Source organism: Lytechinus variegatus, chromosome 4, assembly GCF_018143015.1.
Source record: "Lytechinus variegatus isolate NC3 chromosome 4, Lvar_3.0, whole genome shotgun sequence".
Classification (NCBI taxonomy): domain Eukaryota; kingdom Metazoa; phylum Echinodermata; class Echinoidea; order Temnopleuroida; family Toxopneustidae; genus Lytechinus; species Lytechinus variegatus.
In genome coordinates this window covers 60,540,552-60,561,775 of record NC_054743.1, presented here as the reverse complement: position 1 = coordinate 60,561,775, position 21,224 = coordinate 60,540,552, and the positions used below count along the sequence as shown (strand labels likewise).

Genomic DNA, 21,224 nt, shown 5'->3' with positions numbered 1-21,224 from the left:
GCAACAATGACAATATTATTAGTAATATCTATGCAAACAAGGGGCGGATCTTCCAGTATTTTCCAAAGGGGGCACATTATCCCGATGAAATTTGACAACCTGGACAAAATAAAAAGGTTTTACCTAAACTGAAGGTCATTTCGTCTACGGGAAATTTGACAACCCCCCATCCTCACTTACAAGGGGGGGGGGGCACACTTGGGTAAAAATGGCATATTTTTGTTATGCCTCTCTATAGGAAGGAGGGGCAATGACAAGGACAGGATGTGCCCCCCCACACTGGATCCGGCAGCATATGCAAGTCAACAATAAAATAGCTTGGTTGAATCATCTAACATTATTCCAGGTAATAAGAGTGAGTTCTTAGATACGTTGCAAAGCTTCTTGCTTCCAAGAAATAACCAGATCTGAAAAGTTTATAAAACTCCATTTATAGTATGAATACCGATACATATACAGGTAAAATAATAAATTTCTTTTTAGTATGTTTCTATGGTCTAAACAAAATGGCATGATATCTAAGGGATCCAAGCTCTTGAACACCTATTCAAAAGGAAGTCCATTCACTTGGAGCTAGTGTGTTTACCTTCCATGTACAAAGAGATGTATCTTTGATGATCTCAAGATCATGCAGGGTCAAGATCGAAGCATCCAAGAACAGACGGTTGCACTGCTTCTCACTTGGCTCTAGGATGTTGTCTTCAGGGCCGATGGGACATGCCTAGTGACAAAAAGAGATTTCAAAAAAGATTACAAAATCAATAAGGGAAAAAAGCAAATAATTTCATAAAGCTTGTCGGTATGATTACATGTAACTCTAAAAAATAATTGTTATCATTGAAAAAATCATGAGAAATCACAATATTTACAAGTAGTTATTGCACAATTGGGTACATAATCACAGAAAGAAAAAAAGGTGGCAGAATGAAGATTAAAAACACCGATTTACTAGAGTTATCATATGAACAGTCAGAAACCAGACAAATCACTATTTGTTTCATGAAATGATAATGAGGAAGATATGTCTCTTACCAGTGACATGACAATGCTTTCCCTGATGGGGTCAATAGGTGGGTTGGTGACCTGGGCAAAGAGTTGCTTGAAGTACTCAAAGACCAGTGGATTACGCTGAGACAGGCAGGCAAGGGGAGCATCGTTACCCATCGAACCTAGGGGCTCTTTCCTGGTTTTGGAAGAGATGTGAGGAATAGAAAATGAATTTCATGATAAACAGGGGTATACAGTACAATGATTCCCTGTGGCAAGAGACCCTTTGGCTTCTGGGACCAGATCACCTCTGCACAAAGCCAATAGGAGTTTACAGAGAATTTAGGAGTCAACAAGTCAGTCTGCTTCAATCTGGAACAAAATGGTCTCTGTACAAAGCCAATGGGAATTGATGAATCAATCTGTTGCCTCCTTGAACCAGATCTTCTCTGCACAGAGTTACAGAACTTAGGAGTCAACAAGTTTATCTTTTGACTTCTGGAACCATATTGTCTCTGTAAGAAGCCCATTGTAAGCGAAGATTCTCAGAAACTCAGAGCGCTCTCCTTACCATTGTCAAGGTCATTCCTTCAACCTAGGAGCTCACTCTTCACTATTTCCCTGTGATAATGTTACATTGTATTCTTAAATAGCTGTTGTGCAGCAAAATGCACAAACTACAACTTTAATAAGAAAGCATTCAAAGTGTAATAAAATTTTGATATTTTACCTGCAAAAGAACATGAGGGTCAAGATTATATAGAAAGTATGTTGGACAACAAACACATGCTCAAGATTCTCTCGTTTCTGTGGCTTATTTTGTCACTTTTTCATTTCAGAAATTTCAGGATGTATGACACATGCACCTGTAATAATTTCAGTGACCGAGGATCTCTGTTACCATGGCAAGTGTTGAATAAATCAAGACTTGTCAAATTAAACCTCTGACAAGTCCTTTCATGAAACGCTCGCCTAAAATGTCAACATAATGCTATTCTTGAAAAGTTAGCCAGTTACAAAAAAAATCCCCTTAATAAAACTTGTGCTCAAACCAAATGGCATTGTCATATACCCCCTAAAAGAGGCTCCAGAATCTATCATATCAAGGCTATGCTAGACAACCAATGTGTTGTTCAAAGCATGAATTCGAAGAATTTATGTTTTTGGAAGTGTCGATCTACCAGGGTCCATATAAACACAAAGGTTAGCGATTAATCGTACGATTGATTGTCATGATTAATTGTACACTGTAGTCAATACAATCAATCATACAAGGGGTTCTACAATGATTTCTAAGCTTTGTGTTACAGGCCCCAGGTATACCTATTACACATGGTTGGAGACTAGTGAATGCAGCAGACTGATCCGGACCATTCAAATTCTTCCAAAATAAAACCTACAATGATCCTACTGGAGCATAGGGCTAAACTCTAGACATAGTTCTTTCTCAACTTAAGCACTAAAATCAAGCATAATCTTAACATGAATTTCAAAGCTGCATAAACTGTGATTGCAAACCCCAAAATATGTGAATCCAGACCTTACATGTCACAAAAGATGCAGTGAAAATCAACACACACCCACAAACAACAACAACACAAAATGGGTAAAGAAGGGAAGAGGAGAGAAAAAAATAAATCTGTAATTGTTGTAGGGTTATCCTAGACAGACCCAGACTTGGAGTTTGTGGACCTGAACCTATGACGACACTTAAACAGCAAGTCAGGGGGTGGGTACAGTACTTCTTGAAGCTCGCTTACTTGTTCTTCACCATCGGAACGAGAAGCAGGTTGATGTGCTCCACGCTATAGCCAAACATGGCCAGACGATGGTCGGACTGGACTGGGACCAGAGGACCGATCTCGGGCTCTTCGCCCCTGGTCTCCATATGGGCTTTGTAGAAGTCGTCCAAGGTGACGGACTGTGGGTAAAGGGGGAGGCAAGGTGAAGATCTTGTGATTAATACACAGGTCAAGAAAATTAAAGTTTTCTCTTTGATTGGAATAAAACATGAGAAGTTCAGATTCAAAATTTACTGCTGTGAAACTAAACAAAAGAATAACCAGAGGTTTTGAAAGCATATCTTTGCAGGGGAAACTAAACTCTTAGCGCAAAAGGGTAATACTCAGGGTAGGGTGTAATGGATACCATACCAATGTATCAGGGAATATCTGGGAGGCATATAAGCTGATACATGAAAGAGATGGTGGAATTGACTTTTGGAATGGCAAGGTAAAGAAAATACATCTTGGTAGTTCTTATTAATTTTGCCTCAGCTTATCTCAAAGCACATGCACATACTTGCTCAGAATTACAAACTTTGAGGTGGATTTTAATTTATGGGCAAGTCCAAGAATTCGCGCGCGTTACGTATGGGACATTTCAGAGGCTTTAATGACCTGAAAAATAGTGTTAAATGACTTTGATTAGATTGAATACCCTCATGATGGTAGACATCTAGGAAAAGAATAATCATGCAAAAAATGGTGACATTTGACCTTGATCTTGACCTTTTAGAGGGAAATGATGGGCCGTTACGTATGGGACGCAGAAAAAAGACAATTTTCGAAACATTTTTTTCAAGTTGAGAATTCTCTAAAAGTATTTCATTTGACAACTTGTAACTTACTGTGATAAAGGTCACAATACTCTAGTATATCTAAGGCAAGTTTCATGTCATAAGCAAAATCCCTCTAATTACAGACTCTAATTAAACAAATTAATGACATGTTACGTATGGGACATTTTGTCCCCATAGAGAACGTACACAATTTTCCCCATAATTCAAAAAATTGAAATAATTTAAAATATGGAGATAACAAAAGAGTTTCAGTCTTTTAAAATGTTCTATTGAGACACATTTGATATGACTGAAGAGGAAATTAGCCATTTCAACATTTTTTTTTCTTGTTTTTTCATGGTTTCATGAATTTCTTATGTATTTCTATTGTTTTTATTTTTTTCATATTTTTCCATTTTCACAAATTTTTTGTTTCAATTGCTTTCATTAATCAGTATTCATAACAATTCAGTCTTGAAAAACTAAAGAAAAGGTAAATAATCACTTTTTAGAGCAATCTTGAAATTTGTTTTTCTCCATTCACTTTGTACACAAATCTCCCCATTGACATTGTGTGTAAATGTCCCATACGTAACATGTTGTCCCATACGTAACAATTTTTTAATTAACTTTTAATTAAAAGGTGAACTATATTTTTGAAACTTTTCTGGGTATAACATTTTCATACTTTATAAATTAGAGCTTCCCAGAGATGCAACAATACAAGTATTGTATTATGAGAAATAACTTAAAGAAACTTCCTCAAAATGTTACGTATGGGACATTCCATCGTTGGACAAGACCTAATTTGCATAATTAATTAGATGACACCACTTTTTTTCCCCAAAAATTAATAAGATGTTAGGGGGTCCATGTCCCACCTATGACTAAATCTCACAAGTTTTCTTTTCATTTTCTATGAGTTTTTATAATTGTCCCATACGTAACGCCCATTTTACCAATTATGCAAATTAGGTGCCCCAAATTAGCATAAATATGCATATTATCAAATTTTTCTTAATGAAATTTTAAAATTCAACATTTGGGCTTTCTTACCCCACCAAAGATAACTTCTTAAATTAAAGATGAAATTTTGCCTTCTAGGGTGACCTTTTCTTGGATTTGCCCTCATGGTCTGAAACAATGGTTTATGCAGATTTCATCCTAAATTATGCTTTTTAAAACAATAATCCAGAGCATATATAAAGGATTCATACAATGGAGGCTTCTGCAAGTTGGGTGTTTCATGAAAGCTGTTTGTTAAGTTATGAACAATTTCGCATATATAAAGGATTCATACAATGAAGGCTTCTACCACGTTGGGTGTTTCATGAAAGCTGTTTGTAAGTTATGAATAGCCATTATTACTGCCATACATCCTCCACAAGCCATTTTTCTTTTATCTTTTATTTCATTTCTATGTTGTAAATTTAATATGTTAAAATATGCAATGTTTTCTTATGGCGAGTGGTTGAATTTGAGGATTGACCTTGACAGGTGAATAGCCATTATTACTGCCATACATCCTCCACAAGCCATTTTTCTTTTATCCCTTTTATTCATATACACATGTTATATATCAAATATGTTGTAATATGTAATGTCCATATTGACTTGTTTCGTATGTCAAATATTTTCTTATGTGTTTTGAAGAAATGTAAACTGATAGTGAATTGAACTTAGAGGAATTCAAGTTGATATTAAAAAAAAACAGCTCAAAATAGAACACTTCAAGCTTTGTGTATCTCTTGATTGGCATTCACAGTCTCCAAAGTTCCAGTCATGTTGAAAAATATAAACATTCGCAAATATTCTCTATTATGCTGTTATGCTCTAATATGCTGTAACGGGCTTTGGGCCAGTCTGGGAAAGCGCTTTATAAAAATTGGCTATTATTATTATTATTATTACAAGCTAAATCTGTAATTACTGTACTAATATCCATTCAAATCAACAATATAAAAGTAGACTCAACACAATAATTGTAAAATGTTTAAACTTCAAAAGATGAGAGTTTTTGCCTTCTCCATAGCTATCCTTGGGCCTGTTGCAGAAAGAGTTGCAATCAATGCAACTCCACAGATCAAAGGCAATAAAGGCATTGATAAGCATGTCTGCAGGACTTGAAAAAATATTTCTGAGATGTGTTGAATCTCTTTTTGCAATGGCCCCTCTGGGGACTGTTTTGAAATAAAATAGAGAAAGCAAGAAATAGGCACAAAAGGGGCTTTTTGCATAAAACTTTTGAGATATAAAATTAAAATCTGGCAAATACACGAAAACTCTGGCAAATAAAATTATACCATTGAAAATAACACATTGAAAAACTGTTGCAAAAAAAAGGTCAGAGTTTTGCATTTCAGCTGGCCTCAGATTTTTTTGTTTATCTACCATAGTTTTTTTTTTATAGTAGCCTTGATGCTCTTGCTATTACATAAATATAAGTTTGATTCACAGTCACACGGGCCATTCAGACTGTCCCCATCACCCGGGGGAAGGGGGAGAGAAATCTTATCTCTTTGTGACCGACCGTCCATACATCCCCCAGTGTCCGGGAGATTGGCACCAGGGGATGAGTGGGCTAGGTCATTGGCATGGTTAAGTAAGGCACGCCCGCATACCATATAATAATGCGGGAAATGCAATTACTTGCAGCTAACCGAGCACTAGCACAGTACTGAGCGGAAGCAGTTCTCTTGACACCACATTTCGCGCCTACGCACTTATGATTAAAACAGGTGCGCAATCTCGGATTACGAGCCAAGGTCACCCTTCCTTCGAAAAACCAGGGGATAGAACCAGGAGACAGGGGACAATCCTCCAGACTTTTCAGACGGTCAGTTTTCCGGGGGATGTCCTGGGTGACAGGGGACAGTCTGAACAGAGGGAAAGTTATATCATCACTGGTATTTTAAAGACTTGTATCTCAAAATTTAAAAGTCTTGAATGTAGCTCAAAAGTGGAATTTTAGATATATGGCAAAGGAAGCAAAATTATTGTCCTAAAAATTTTGCAATTTTGATTTTCAACGTTTTAACACCCCATATGTAGAGTTGGCTGCTCCTCTTTTGTCTCTTTTTGTCAACTGAGATATTGGCCTAGCTGTTATCAGCTTTCATTATTAATCATGGCCAGGAGGTTGACACTTTCCAAAGCAAATTTGTGACAAATAAGCAAGACGGTGAAGGCTTTGTTTACTAAGAAATCCAGCCAGGCCAGCTAAATACACTGGAATCTCCTGGGCTCCATACATGTACATGTATCTTAAAGTTGCTATGATAGCAAGTCTTTCTGGAATGTCAACTACCATAACTGTGAAATTTCCGCTTTTTGATTCGCTTTTCCAATGAAAGCTGATATTCCAGCAAGAGTTGCTATCATAGCAACTTCTTATGAAATGGGGTTCTGGTGAAGAGGTGTGATGAGGATAAATTTATTTCTGAAGGAAACTATGCCATGGCTGGGATTTGACCCTCTGTTTCAAAGTCCAGAGACTAATCCACTGGGCCACAACGCTCCACATTATTTGAACATCATTCCATTTCTCAGAAATATCTGCTTTGGGAAAAAATGCACTTACATATGTATATGGTATTTATTGTGATAATACAGACTCTCTTTGTCAATGAGTTGGCATACATGTACATGTATATGGACAAAACACTTGATAACTTTACTTGCTTTAGTACATTAGACATATCTTAGAACAGAATCTGAATATTGCAATTTAAGACATAATGTTCATTTCTGCGTATACATGTACAGTAAACATAGTATATTTGTAACTTGAAGCTTTCACCGGGGGGGGGGGGGGGGGGGGGGGTGAATCAACCCCCCTCTATTTCTGCCCGTACTGCAGGTAATTTATTTTCACCGGGCCACTCACTAATTTTTATACAGTCTTGAGCATCTTTTGGCTTTTTTTTTACACCAAAATTGCTATGAAAGCATGTTTTTATTAACAAAGTCGATGCAAATAGAATTTTATCATCTTATTCATAAAGATACAATAATTTTTGCTTTCATCAGTTCAACCCTATTGATTTTAGCATTCCTAAGTTTTTAAAGAGCTTTGGCAATGAATATGGCAAAAAAAAACCATAACCTGAAATGAAATCATCTAATCATAAAGTTGTCCTGTAGGAATTTATGCCATTACTAATCCTGGTTGAACTGTTAAGGAAATATGTGGTGCAGGTAAAGAAACTTGTATCTTTTCTTAGTTGTTGCAGTGAATTACACAAAAAACTACCATAACCAGTCATTCAATGGGTTTTGTTTTGATATGCAACAAAATATAACAAGAGTCTGACTGACTGCCGTGCTTTCAACTTTTGGGCAGATCAAAATTCCCTGTTTTCCCTCATTTGAGGCATTTTTCCCTGATATGAGGTATTTTTTTAAAATCAAATTCCCTGATTTTCCCCTGACTGTAAAAAAGTAAAATAATATTCCCTGATTGCCCTGATGGGCTGGGAACCCCGCTATTTATACTGATTACGAAAGATAAGGCATCAATAACTCTGGGTTCACTATTTTTGGGGACGCACTGTGGAGACAATAATTGTAAATCCTGCACAACTTACCACTGGTTCTGGTGGCATATTGCAGCGCATTTTCTGGTCCATTGACCCAAGTTTGTCGAGTTCATCCTCCAGCGTGACTACACAGTCTTGCTACATATTCTCTGCTTTCCGTTGGGCTATTTCTGCCAGATGAACCCTTGATTCCAGGGATCTGTTCTTGTGAATACCACTACTGTATATGCCCTCTGTAAAGAGAAATATAAAAACACGATAAATTATTCAATTCTCAGTTCTGAAGTGAAATGGATCTGATAGTCCCACCCGCATTACATAAATCAATATGTACAGGATTACTGACTGTGACATAGAAATACCAAACATTTCCTGCTTTTCATTTAGAAAATTGCAAGTAAAACTAGTCCTGTTTCTTTAAACAATGCTCATCTTTCCATGATTCATCAAACAAATGGACTGTGAACCATAATACCACGGTCACATTTGATCTACGGCGGCCGTACGGCGAGTCGAAAACAGCCGTTTTATTCATTTTTATTCAAGCCACCTGTGTCATGTATGTATAGCTAGTACCAAAAAAATGTTAAAACGGCTGTTTTCAACTCGCCGCACGGCCGCCGTAGAGTAAATGTGACCAAGGTATAACTATCACATGATTAACAAAGAAGTCAGAAAACTACCAGGTAACAATCTTCTTCTGCTAAAATCACTGAAATTCACCATTATTTAAATTTGTTGCCTATTGGAAGCACACAGATCCTGTACAATGATGGATCCAGAGTACTATAGAACAATGTTTCTCATTGGATATTGCTTCAACATGTGTGTCTAGCAGATATAAAATGGTTCTCAGAGTACCAATTCAAAAAGATTTTAAGGGTATTTTATCTCACTGATTTTAACAGAGATAAAATATTTTATTTCATCTGTGATAATATGGATCTCAGAATACCACCTCAGAACATTATTATCCTAGTTATTATCCCTCGATCATTTTCTTTGATTGAAGTATCATTAAAGAGCACATATTAAACTTTTTGAGGCATGATTTTTTTTTTGAAGTTCAGACACTGTCTGCCAAATGATTTTTGGGCATCCCGTCTTTAGATTTGTATTTCTACTCATACATGAATGGCTTAAATATTGCCAAAGTTACATCAAATGGGATGTTTGATGTTATTAATTTATGTTAAAACATACAGGATATCAATTATAAAAAATGCCCAAGTCCATAAGAGGTCATTTCAAGAAAAAAAAATGGGCAATTGAAGTATAGGCCTATTTGGCCAAACGACATCAGAGAACATCATGAAACAAATTTAAGTGTACATTTTTTAAGGAACATTCACTTTACTTGTGTCGGGGTGGGGGCCTTTTGTCTGGTGGCTTGTCTGGTCGTTTTTAGAATCATATGGACTTGGGTCATTTTTACATTCATACACATGGTTAACTATTCTTGCAATCATACCAGATTTTCCGCCTTTATTTAAGGTATTTCCGAGAAAATGTCAGATTTATCATTTATACACAAGATGAGTCATTGTATAAGGAACAATTTCCATATTCAAATCAATTTCACCAAAAAATTGAATTTGGGCCATTCTTATATTCAGATACTCAATTTTCAGTTATGTTTTTTTCTGGGACACACTGTGAAGACAATTACAAATAGTGCACAACTTACCACTGGTTCTGGTGGCATTCCTGGGCATCTTCTGGACATCTGATCTGATTTTTTTTAGTTCATCCTCCTGCGTGACCACCTTTTCCTGATCTAACTCCATATTCAGCGCTTCCCGTTAGGCCACATCTGCCAGATGGAACCTCTTTTCTAGGGCTGTGTTCTTGTGAGTAGTAGTCTATATACCATCTGTAGGAACATAAATTTAAGAGAAAACTTAGTTCTTGGTTCTGAAGTGGAATGACTCTGACAATCTCACCTGCTTTACATAAATCATTAAACAAGAATTGATGACTTTGTGACATTGAAACATTTTCTTGTTCACATTACCCGTTGATTATACAATGTAATAATCAAAGGATATGGAGGGGCAAAGTTTCTGGGACACACTAATAATCATATCACATTGGATTTCGGTCCTTTTAGGGATACGCTCTGATATTGCATGGGCAATTGATGCACATCAAAATACACGTGTTTAATCCATCACTTAAACACTCTGTACAGAATAGATGAAAATTATAAATATTGCACAACTTACCAATGGTTCTTGGGCATCTTCTGGACATCTGACCTGAATTTCATGAGTTCATCCTCCTGCGTGACAACAACCTTTTCCTGATCTAACTCCATATTTTGCGCTTCCTGTTAGGCCACTTCTGCCCGATGGAACCTCTTTACTAGGGCTGTGTTCTCATGAATAGCACTCTGTACCCTCTGGAGGATCATAAATATAAAGAGAAAACTTATTTCTTGGTTCTGAAGTGGAATGACTCTAATGATCTCTCCTGCTTTACACAAATCAAAATACACAGAATTGATGACTTTGTGACCCATAGAAAGTGTCTCCAGTCATTTCTTCTGATACCAGCGATCTCCGACCTCAAAGGAAAATTCAAGTTCAAGTTCAAGTTTATTTATTCAAAACCAAAAACATTACATCATAATCAAAATAGATGTACATACAACGTAAATGAGTATATTAACATACATCAATTAGACTATAGCATACAAAATGAACCCTTTGGAGCAAGATAACAGAAAAATCAAAGAAACAGAACAAAAGTTTGAGAAAAATTGATTAAATAATAAGAAATTTCTGAGCATTCACTCCAATTGGCAATGAAACAAAGATGTGTGATGCCACATGTGAACAGCTTTCCAGTTACTTTATATTTCACTTAAACTGCCACTTTTATCACATCCATCAGTTAGGGACAGTGATTTTCCGCGATCGCGGAAAACGGACGGAATTCACGGAAATGGCCTTTTGAAACGGAAAGTGGCATTTCAAACGGAAAATCACGGAAAACATATTTTTCCTCAAAATACACAGAACAGCAACATAAATTACTCCAAAATCTCAACAAAATACGAATATTAAATGGCCACATAACCTCACAAAACACGATCTCACTTCACCACAATCATGACAAAATCAACACATCGTGACTGCTCTTCACTCCTTCACACCCGATCGTACCCCTCGCCCCGGTCCTTCCCGGCCGCTCTGGCAGGGTACGGTCGATCGGCCGTATCGAAATCATTCACATGCAGGTCGTGTTTTGCTGCCCTCTATGTTTGAATATGTACAGCACGATCTTGAAATCCAAAATGGCGGATAGAATGAAATCGTTGACTGCTCGAAACGATGTCCAAAACCCCCCAAAATTATCTATAAAAGTTCATTCAACAGTGAAATAATGCTAGAAATGTGAAAGGTGAGGATGTATTCATGTGAGATATGTGTGTCAAAATATTTTTTATGCCCGCATAGATCCGATTAGAGCGGATTCTACTGCGTTGTTACAATGACAGATCCAAAATCTGACCAGCGCGAGCGTTAACATACATGTGTTATTGCTACTGGATGGGTAAATGGAATTGTCACTTTTCCGTGTGTACAAAGTCAAGGGGGAAACAGAATTTCCGTTTTCTGACATGCCGAAACGGCATTTAAGATTTTCTGAAACGGAAAACGCAATTTTTTTAAACGGAAAATCACTGTCCCTAATCAGTAGATCATGTATTCTTTTTGGGGGTATTTTATAGTCCATCAAACGGAAAGTTGGTCACCTGTGACATCAAACATCTTTTTCGCACTGTTGAGAGCTCCATAGCATTAGTGATCACAAGATTCAAACGCTCATAACTTTTCATTATTTGACTGATTAAAGAGTGTACGCCATTAATATTGCTTTATTCTATTTGCTTTGCACCTCTTTCAGTTCCAATTCAAATTGTTACTCTTACACTTGACTTATCATTTATTCACCACTATCTATCAAATTCAACAAGTCAATGCATGAAGGTAAAATTCCAGCCGACTGGAAAAAGGGAAATGCAGAGCTACCAAGTCTCACGCATTGTGCTAGCTATTTAGTACGTGATCGTGATACGATGAATCGCGTGCGTGCATCGCATAGTTTTGAAGCCCATTTCTCATGCGCGCGCGCGTTGCGTGCGCGCCTTTTCGCAACGTACGATTGTAAGTACTGGCCGCGCGCGCACAGAGACGTCGAGTCATGAAAATCTCACGCATAACATTTTTTTGAACTTGGCATCTCTGGAAATGTAATTCCTCTTCCCAAGAAAGGAAATAGAACACAGATTTCTAACTATAGACCAGTGAGTCTTACATCGATAGCAGGAAAACTAATGGAAAAGATTGTGAGGAATGCTGTAGCAGATCATTTGCAAAATAATCAATTGTTGTATTATAACCAACATGGATTCATCCAAGGATGGTCATGTTCCACACAACTTTTGTATGTGCTTGAAGAATGGACACAAATGCTTGATGAAGGGAAGCCAATCAATGTTTTGTAACTTGGATTTTTGCATTGCATTTGACAGAGTTCCCCACGAAAAGCTTCTACGTAAATTAGAGGGACACAGAATTATGGGCCAACTTCTTATCTGGATGCGAGAATTTCTGAGAGGAAGAGTTCAGCGTGTACGAGTAATAATAATAATATAGGGTATTGCGCACATATCCACCTTGTTAGGTGCTCAAGGCGCTCCTATATTACCCGGCTAAGCTACACGTATGCGTTCATAGCGCACACAGCTTTTTGAGGAATTGTTTCCTACCGGTACCCATTTACGGTTTACCTCACCTGGGTTGAGAGCAGCACACTGTGGATCAGTTTCTTGCTGAAGGAAATTACGCCATGGCTGTGATTCGAACCCACGACCCTGTTTCAAAGTCCGAAAACTAATCCACTGGGCCACAATGCTCCACAATATGTAAATGGGGAACTATCTCCATGGTAAATGAGTAAATGGGGAACTATCTCCATGGTCTCCAGTTATCAAGCGGAATACCATAAAGGAGCATTCTCGGACCTGTTCTCTTCCTAGTCTTTATCAATGACCTATCATCTGCTGTCAACAAGAGTAATGTTGCTTTATTGCTGACGACACCAAACTTTACAATATAGTGAGTGACTTCAAAGATCTGCAAGAGGACCTGGATAGACTACAATTACGGTCAGAGAAATGGAAGTTACCATGGTTACCGTTCAATAGCAGTAAATGTAAAGTTCTACACATCAGAAGGAATAATCCAAAAGCAAAATTTTATATGCTGCAATAAGAAGTGACGTCAGTAGCTGCTGAAAAGGATCTTGGGGTAACAGTCGACTATCAATTTAAATTTCATCAGCATAGTATGTCTCTAGCTGTTAATAAGGCATATCAACTGCTTGGAGTTATAAAGAGAACTTTCACTCAGCTAAACAAATCTACTTTGCCAATTCTCTTCAAGACATTAATTAGACCATATGGGAACGTCATCTGGAACGGTAGATTTACAAAACATGCCAAGAAGGTTGACAGAGTACAGAGGCGAGTAACAAAACTAGTGAAGGATTTGAGAAACTTACCATATAAAGGAGACTCAGGGAACTTAAAAAGGACAAGTCCACCCCAAAAAAACTTGATTTGAATAAAAAGAGAAAAATTCAACAAGCACAAGCCTGAAAATTTCATCAAAATCGGATGTAAAATAAGAAAATTATGGTAAAAGTTTCGCTTATTTTCAACCAAATAGTTATATGAACGAGCCAGTTACATCCAAATGAGAGAGTTGATGACATCACTCACTCACTATTTCTTTTGTATTTTATTATATGAAATATTTTGATTTTCTCGTCATTGTCATGTAAAATGAAGTTCATTCCTCCCTAAAGTTCCTAAACATGTGGAATTCCATTATTTTAACATTTTGTGCTTCAGGCAAGGAGGTCCTAATTGTCAAATTCGTAAAAATTGAAAAATTTGATAATTCAAACAATAAAAAACAAAAGAAATAGTGAGTGAATGATATAATTGACTCTCTCATTTGGATGTAACTGGCACGTTCATATAACTATTTTGTTGAAAATAAGCGAAACTTTGAAATGTTCTTTCTTATTTTAAATCCGATTTTGATGAAATTTTCAGCATTGTGCTTGTCTGATTTTTCTCTATTGATTCAAATCAACATTTTTCTGAGGTGGACTTGACCTTTAACGAATCACTTTATTATAGGAGAGGATATATGATAATGGTCCATCAGATTGTGCATGGATTGGTCAACATTTCTCCAGACCATTTCTTCTCAAAGTCTGGTAGTAACTCTACAAGAGGTCACTCCATGAAATTATTGAAATCCCATAGCAAACTGGATGTGAGAAATAAGTCTTTCAGTAGAAGAGTAATCAATGACTGGAATAGTCTTCCTGAAAACCTAATACAAATACCAACAACAGACAAATTTAAATTTAAAAGAAATATTGATATATTTTGGCAAAATAAGAACTTTGAGTTTCCATGTCTCCTCACGCAAGCTCATCATGCTCATGAAGGAGTAGTTTTCAGTGACCAATCCTACAAGAAGCGACCGGGAGTTACAGGCCTGCGCCTTCATCCTGTACCAGATGATGATGATGATGCCCCCTCCACCTTTTTGTTTATTTTTTTAATAGGATCTAGGCCTACTTTTTATTTACTTCCCTATTTCTTGTCATATTTTTGGGACTCTCAGTCTCACTGCATAAGCCGACAAGCTTTGCTCTTAATTTTCATCTTTGCCACTTTGGCTCCCTCATATCCTCCCTCCCTCTCATTCATGTCATTTGCCCGATTTCTCTCAAATTTCATCTGATCTTAAATCATTAGTCATTGTTAGTCACTCTTTCGTCTTGATTTTTCTTTTTCCACACAACTCACAAACCCACTTCTTGCCCTTCTTCCCCTTATTTTAATGGAGGTAGGATACAAGAGAGAGGGGGGGGGGATAGTTGGGAACTGTGTTTTATATGGGAATCGGAAGTGATAGATACACAACTCACAAGCTAAAACTTAAAAAGTCAATGCATGTTTTAATTGTTGAAAATTAACAGGTTTTATAACACAGACTTACATGTGTGGGGCTGAGTCTGAGTCGGCTGAAATTCAATCTTGTCCGATGTCTCTGATCCTCTGGAGATAGATGCACCAATTCAATTTCAAAGCAATGTAGCAATTAACAATTCTTTCCGCAGGAATAGAAACCATTCAGAATCTGACCACTGCCTACAACATGCTTCAAGTTGTTGTTGAGTTATTTAGTTTTTAAGATTTCGCGCAGTGCAAGATTGTAGGACTATTTTAAGAAACACAGAGATACGATCTTACGTATACGTAAGCTCCCGAAGGGAGCTAGAGAGGCAACCAGGCCCCCGAAGCTACCGCCATTTTGTTTAATCCATTAGAAGCTAAAATAAGCCCATTAATATTAATTTCGTACGATGCTCCCTCGTCAACTGTGGTTTTGTACGTGTATTAGACAATACGCACACCAGCGCAATGACAAAGGTCAACTTGGCAAATTTATTAATGTATTCATTTTGTTACGCGCTCGTGACGCGAAGAATTCAGCGAATCAAGCAAGCGCAAATCTGAGACGATACGTTGCGCTTTATAAAGTATCGATATCACAAGCGATATCACTTAAAAACAAAACAATGTTTGTATTGCGTCTTATTTTATAGGCCTATGCTAATTCTAAAAGGGAAGATGAAAAGAGTAGATCAAGTCGCGATTAGGTAAAAAGGTGGAGGTGGGGTGGGGGCAAATCATGGTTATTACAATGATGGTATTCATTTTCACTGGTTGAGTATGAATACTGAAAAAAATAACTTTCACCACTAAAAGAGTCATTTCTTGTTACAAATTTAATTTGGAGAAGTAAAAAAAAAAAAATCTTCATGGATCCCCGTGCCTGCTTTTTTCTGGCGTCCGTTTCATAATGAATTACACTGAGCTATTTAAACATCGCTATTATTGTGATAACCGTGGGAACCTTGATTATGAGTGGTATTCGTAGTTACCATACTTGTAACTCATGATGAAACGGGCCCCAGTTTATCATGCTCAATATGTTTCCTGTCCCCTTTATTCTCCAGCTTTCCTGGTTTTTTCCATTTAATCATTTTCCCACTCATGTTCTTTTGTGCCGCATTTCTCCTACATATGAAGAGCTCACTTTTAAAAGGGGTTAGGTCCATTTTTAATCAAATTTGATTTTTATGTCTTAATTGATTTTTAGTAGCTCTATAAGATGATACCATAGAAAAGTTGAAATTCCCATAAAAAAGTGAACTAAAAAAAGAAAATTCACTTTTTTCAAAAGGGGTTAGGTCCATTCATAATTTTTCTGGAAAATAATATTTAAAAAAAAATATGAAGATAAGTAGATTTCTTTTATACCCAATTTTGAATTTCTAATGGTAGGGTATCATGAAAATTCATTTTCGCATAAGAATATTGCAATATGGGAGAATAAAAAAAATGATTTTCTTGGAGTGGACCTAGCCCCTTTTGCAAATTAACTTTTCATATATTTCCTTATTTTCCCACTTGTTATCTGTCTCCTGGTTTCCAAAAATCTCGTCTTATTTCTCTTCCACCCCTTTTGTTCCTACTTCCAACACCAGCTCTCTCACCACCCCCTCTAAATTATCTCTTCATAATTATGTGCCCCTCCATTTCTTTCTCATCTCTTTTCAACCCACTTCTCATCACTCTTTCCCTCTCTCGATCTCCGTCTCACTTTGAATTTTGCCAATTCCAAATCCCTTTCATTTTAGCTCGGTACAAATACTACATGAACACAAATGAAAGACATGAAGGAATTTTCTGGTTAGTGGTGAATTTTATTAATTATCCAGAAAAAATCACATTATCAGAGGATTAAGCTTTACCTGTTTCTTAAGCGTATGTTAATAGTTTGAACCAAAATAAATATGTTTTTGTATGCTGGGGGGGGCACAATTCCCCCTACTTTTTGAAGCACTGAAAAGTGCCTTTTTATGCAAGAAAATGCCCCCTCACGAACGTGTACTGCGTCCCTTTCACCTGATGAGAACCTGTTTTAGGTAATACCAATTAGTGCTCTTCCTTATATGCAATTTTTCACCCAAAAATGCCCCCCACGTGTTCTGTGCCCTTCCATCTGAGAGCCCGTTTCATGTAATACAAAGTGCCCCCTCGCCTTCTTGAAAGTGCCCTTTCTTGAATCACTGCCCCCTTTTACCCAAGAAGAGCGCTTCTAAAGAATTTGTTCTGTGCCCCTTTCACTTGAGAAGGATCTGTTTTATGGTCACAATGACGAGTGCCCTTTGAAACAAGAAAACAATATTTTCATTTCTATAATATACTTCTGAAGGAAATCCTGTGTGCATTAAGTTTAATAATTCATGTGAGTGGGGTATATAAGCAGGTTCGTACAGATGGAGGGGGGGGGGGGGCTTGAAGGACTCTTGCCCATAGGCGGTGGAAGCGGTGGGATAGGGGGACCTGTCCCCCCTAAATTTGAGGTGGGGGACAGTCCCCCCTCCTAAATTTTTTGTTGAGAATCTTTTTTTTTTGCTCGTCAATTTTTTTTCCTGCGTCCCCCCTAAATTCAGGTAGACCCCCCCCCCCTTAAAATTGTTGTGCCCCCCTAAAATTGTGGTTGACAACCTTTTTTTGCTGGAAATTTTTGTGGTCCCTTCTAAGATTTAGGTGGATAAATTCAGGTGGACCCCCCTTAATTTTTTGCCTTCCGCCGCCAATGCTCTTGCCACCCCCCCAAAAAAAAAATCACGACCAAGGGGAAAAAAAGGAAAGCAAAGGGTGAAATACATCATTTTGAATATTTTGTCGAAATCTATCACAAAATTGGATATTTGTTTTTAAATGTCAACATTTTGCTTGCTCGCAACTTTTTAAAAATTTCACATAAAACAGCATTTTCCCTGTGCCCCCCCCCCCCACTTTCAAGCAACTTCAATCCGCTGCTCCTATTTGTATGTTTATAGCTTCTCTTTTTGCAACCAATTTTAATGAAAATCAATAAGAAATTTCATACGTCATGAATTTGGGTTGTGATAATAATTTTTTTTTTTAATTGGACTTGGAAAAAAAACCTTTTCCATCTTCATCACGTGGTTCCTAAGTCTTCAATGTTGAATAGTTGGATTTTTTGAATGAAAACATCTGTTACACCAGTCCTGCCGATTGAAAAAAATAGAGAAAGAAAATAAATTAAATTGTCATGTTTTATAAAACAAATGTTTTAAGAAAAGTGAGACTATGCATAGGTATATGTTTCTTCAACACATACCATAGGAAATCTTACTTCTAATTATAAAGTTGTACTTCTATAAAGCATATCACTTAAACATGTTCTCTGCAGTTTACATACCACTCTCCATTCTAACTACATGTACTCTTCGAAAAAATGACAGAGATTTCTTGTAAATATGAATATATAAATTAACAAATGTAAATTATATGAATAGTCAGAATTAAAGTTGATATGTTTTGTTGCACAGAATATTTTGATCTGTAATTAAAAACGACACTAACTATAATCTAGAAACAAAATTGAAATGGGTTTTTCAATCCTCCATTATCAAAAATAATCACTAACTAACTCACTCACTCACTCATATAACTGCTGTAGTTTGTATTTCTCTCTGTGGTCCAGGCACTGTTCTATTAGGCCTACTTCACCAATTATTTATCATCATCAATCACCTCCATGGAAATTGTCAAATTGCATCATCCTATTAGACAAAATGTAAAACCAAAAAAATCGTAAATCTACAAATATGAAATATGAATATCACACTAAAGAATGAATAAAATGAATTTTATAAAATATAACTCATGAAAAATAAATATTGCTTTGTTTATAAACAAATAGGAAATAAAAAGGCAATTTAATTACTAGTAGATCAAGGACATGTCCTAATTTTATAAATTTGCCCAAAGTACATAACTTTTGACATTGGTTCTACTTTAGACTCGAGAGCCTGTATATTTAAGAAGTGTATGTTTCGTACAGATCCTACCTCTTTGTGGCTCAGGTTATTTTTATTTAATGTAAACATGGTTAACATTCAATGCATGTAATGTATCTGTAATTTTGAATGGGTTAGTTTAACTTTTATACCTGGATGAGAATCTGCAAAATGATGCATGCACTTATGATCATCATCTTGAACCATATAGGTAGACCTCTATACTGTTTTTCTTGTCCTTCAAACTCAACCTGTTTTTCTTTTTCTTCAAACTCAACCTGTTTGTGAAAGAAAAGAGAGTACAATAATAAGAAGTGATATTTTTCATGGCCGTATGTATAGGGGAGGGATTTGGGTAAGAGATGAAATGTGAAAACCTTCATCAAAAAAAGAATTGCATGACATCCTTAAAATTTTATTTTAGAAAATGCACAAAACGGCCATAGGTAATATTGGTTACTTCTGGCCCTCGCTTTCTGAATTTTAGGTTTCTCTAAATTTTTTCAAATGTCTGCCCCCCCCAAAAAAAGAAACATCTGCATCTTTTTATTTCCGAATCTTATTTCATTTGACTTTAACATAATTTCATCTCATGCACTAGGTCTAGATCTATTTGTAAGAAAGTATAGATCTAGTCCAAGACTCAGAGCTGTGCAACAGCATTCGCGTATCTAAATTACTCGTAGGTCTAGATCTAGATAGTAACGATGGACTCTCGATCTATCTAGACCTAGAAAGTAAAGCTTTGGTTCTAAACTGAGATCTAGGCCTATATGGATTTGATGTCTTTTATTCCTGGCTAAAAGTTTAAACTTCATTGCCATTATTGACCAAGATTAGATCTAGTCCTTGGTCCACTGACACTGACAGGCATACTCGTACATGTAAATGGAGTCGTTTAGGCCCAGACCTAGATCTAGGCCTAAATTACAGACCTAGATCATATGCCCTGGGCCTGGGGTAAGTGTCGCGGGTTGGGAAAGTATAATTTAGATGACTCGATTTGAATTAGGTTGGCCTAGAATTAGAAAGCATCGATGAATAAAAGTGAAGTACCGTAGGCCTAGATCTAAGTCTAAAATAATATTAATAAGAAGCAACAGTAACACTAGGCCTAGATCCTCTGTTAACCAAGTTAGAAATTAGATCTAACGTTAGGCCTATCTAGATCTAGGTCCTAGATCTAGCCTATTGTATTGATAATAAGACAAACATGCGCAGAGCAGCATATTATTTCGTATACAGGAATAACCGTCGTTTCTGGGGATTTATTCAACAATTTCTGACATTTTTTTTTACTGTTGTGAGCCAACACAGTTCAGCGGAACAACCAAAATAGAGAGACTGAAGCTTTTGGTCTAGGAGTCTAACTATAGATCCTACTTATAAATAACAATAAGTTAAAATGGGTGGGGGCTAAATGAAGAAGCCTGAAGTTATGCAAAGCAAATTTGATATCTGAAACTGAAAGTGAGGATTGACACAATGACAGGCAATATATCTTCATCCACACTCCACTTCACAGTTTATTCCTGACTGGGTTTCGATCTACTGAAGATAGATGCAGATCTCCCTCTAGATCTAACGTTACAGTGTACAAAAAGAAGCTTCATTCTTCTTGCTTTAATCAATCATGGGTTGGTCCTTGTTAATTGGAGGTGAACCAAACCGGCCCGAAATTCTCTCGATGCCCAATCGGCTAGGAGCCCGTACAAAATACATGTGGTTAACACAGCGGCATAACCGCAACACTGCAAGCAACATACAGGCTGCACTGGGCGACGATGACAATCTAACTTCAATTTCAAAGACCAAATTTTGCTTTCCTTTAACAGAAGAATGATAGTAAACTCTCTAATTTGGTAGAGAAATAACCTAAGATCACAAAATACAGTGTGAAATTTGTAAATAGTCCACTGAATTCATGTGGTTATATCAATTTATACGTACTCACCGGAGTGTTCGTAGGTCCATTTTTGTGTGGAAAGAAAAGTTTGAGAATGAATAAATTAGATGACGTAATGAGGTCAAATGAATAATTACTTCTGTAACACGATACCACTAGTATCGATGACAAAGAATCGGGGAAATCGCGTATTAATGACGCTCTTAGCCAATGACAAGGCCGGAATATGAATATA

General features: G+C 36.8%; 1 protein-coding gene and 1 long non-coding RNA gene across 2 annotated transcripts; both read right to left on the bottom strand.

Annotated features, from left to right (window-relative positions):
* Window positions 1-547: 547 nt before the first annotated feature.
* On the bottom strand, window positions 548-8,151 carry LOC121413134 (glutamate synthase 1 [NADH], chloroplastic-like). The gene is made up of 4 exons (XM_041605898.1): window positions 8,134-8,151; window positions 2,748-2,908; window positions 1,033-1,183; window positions 548-721 (listed from the first exon to the last, which is right to left on the bottom strand). Exons 1-4 carry the CDS (start codon window positions 8,149-8,151, stop codon window positions 548-550), a joined length of 504 nt encoding a protein of 167 aa, XP_041461832.1.
* A 2-nt stretch (window positions 8,152-8,153) lies between these two features.
* Window positions 8,154-10,479, bottom strand: LOC121412778. Its single transcript, XR_005969671.1, has 3 exons — window positions 10,311-10,479; window positions 9,773-9,958; window positions 8,154-8,318 (listed from the first exon to the last, which is right to left on the bottom strand). It is a non-coding gene; the product is annotated as an uncharacterized LOC121412778 (long non-coding RNA).
* Window positions 10,480-21,224: the final 10,745 nt, after the last annotated feature.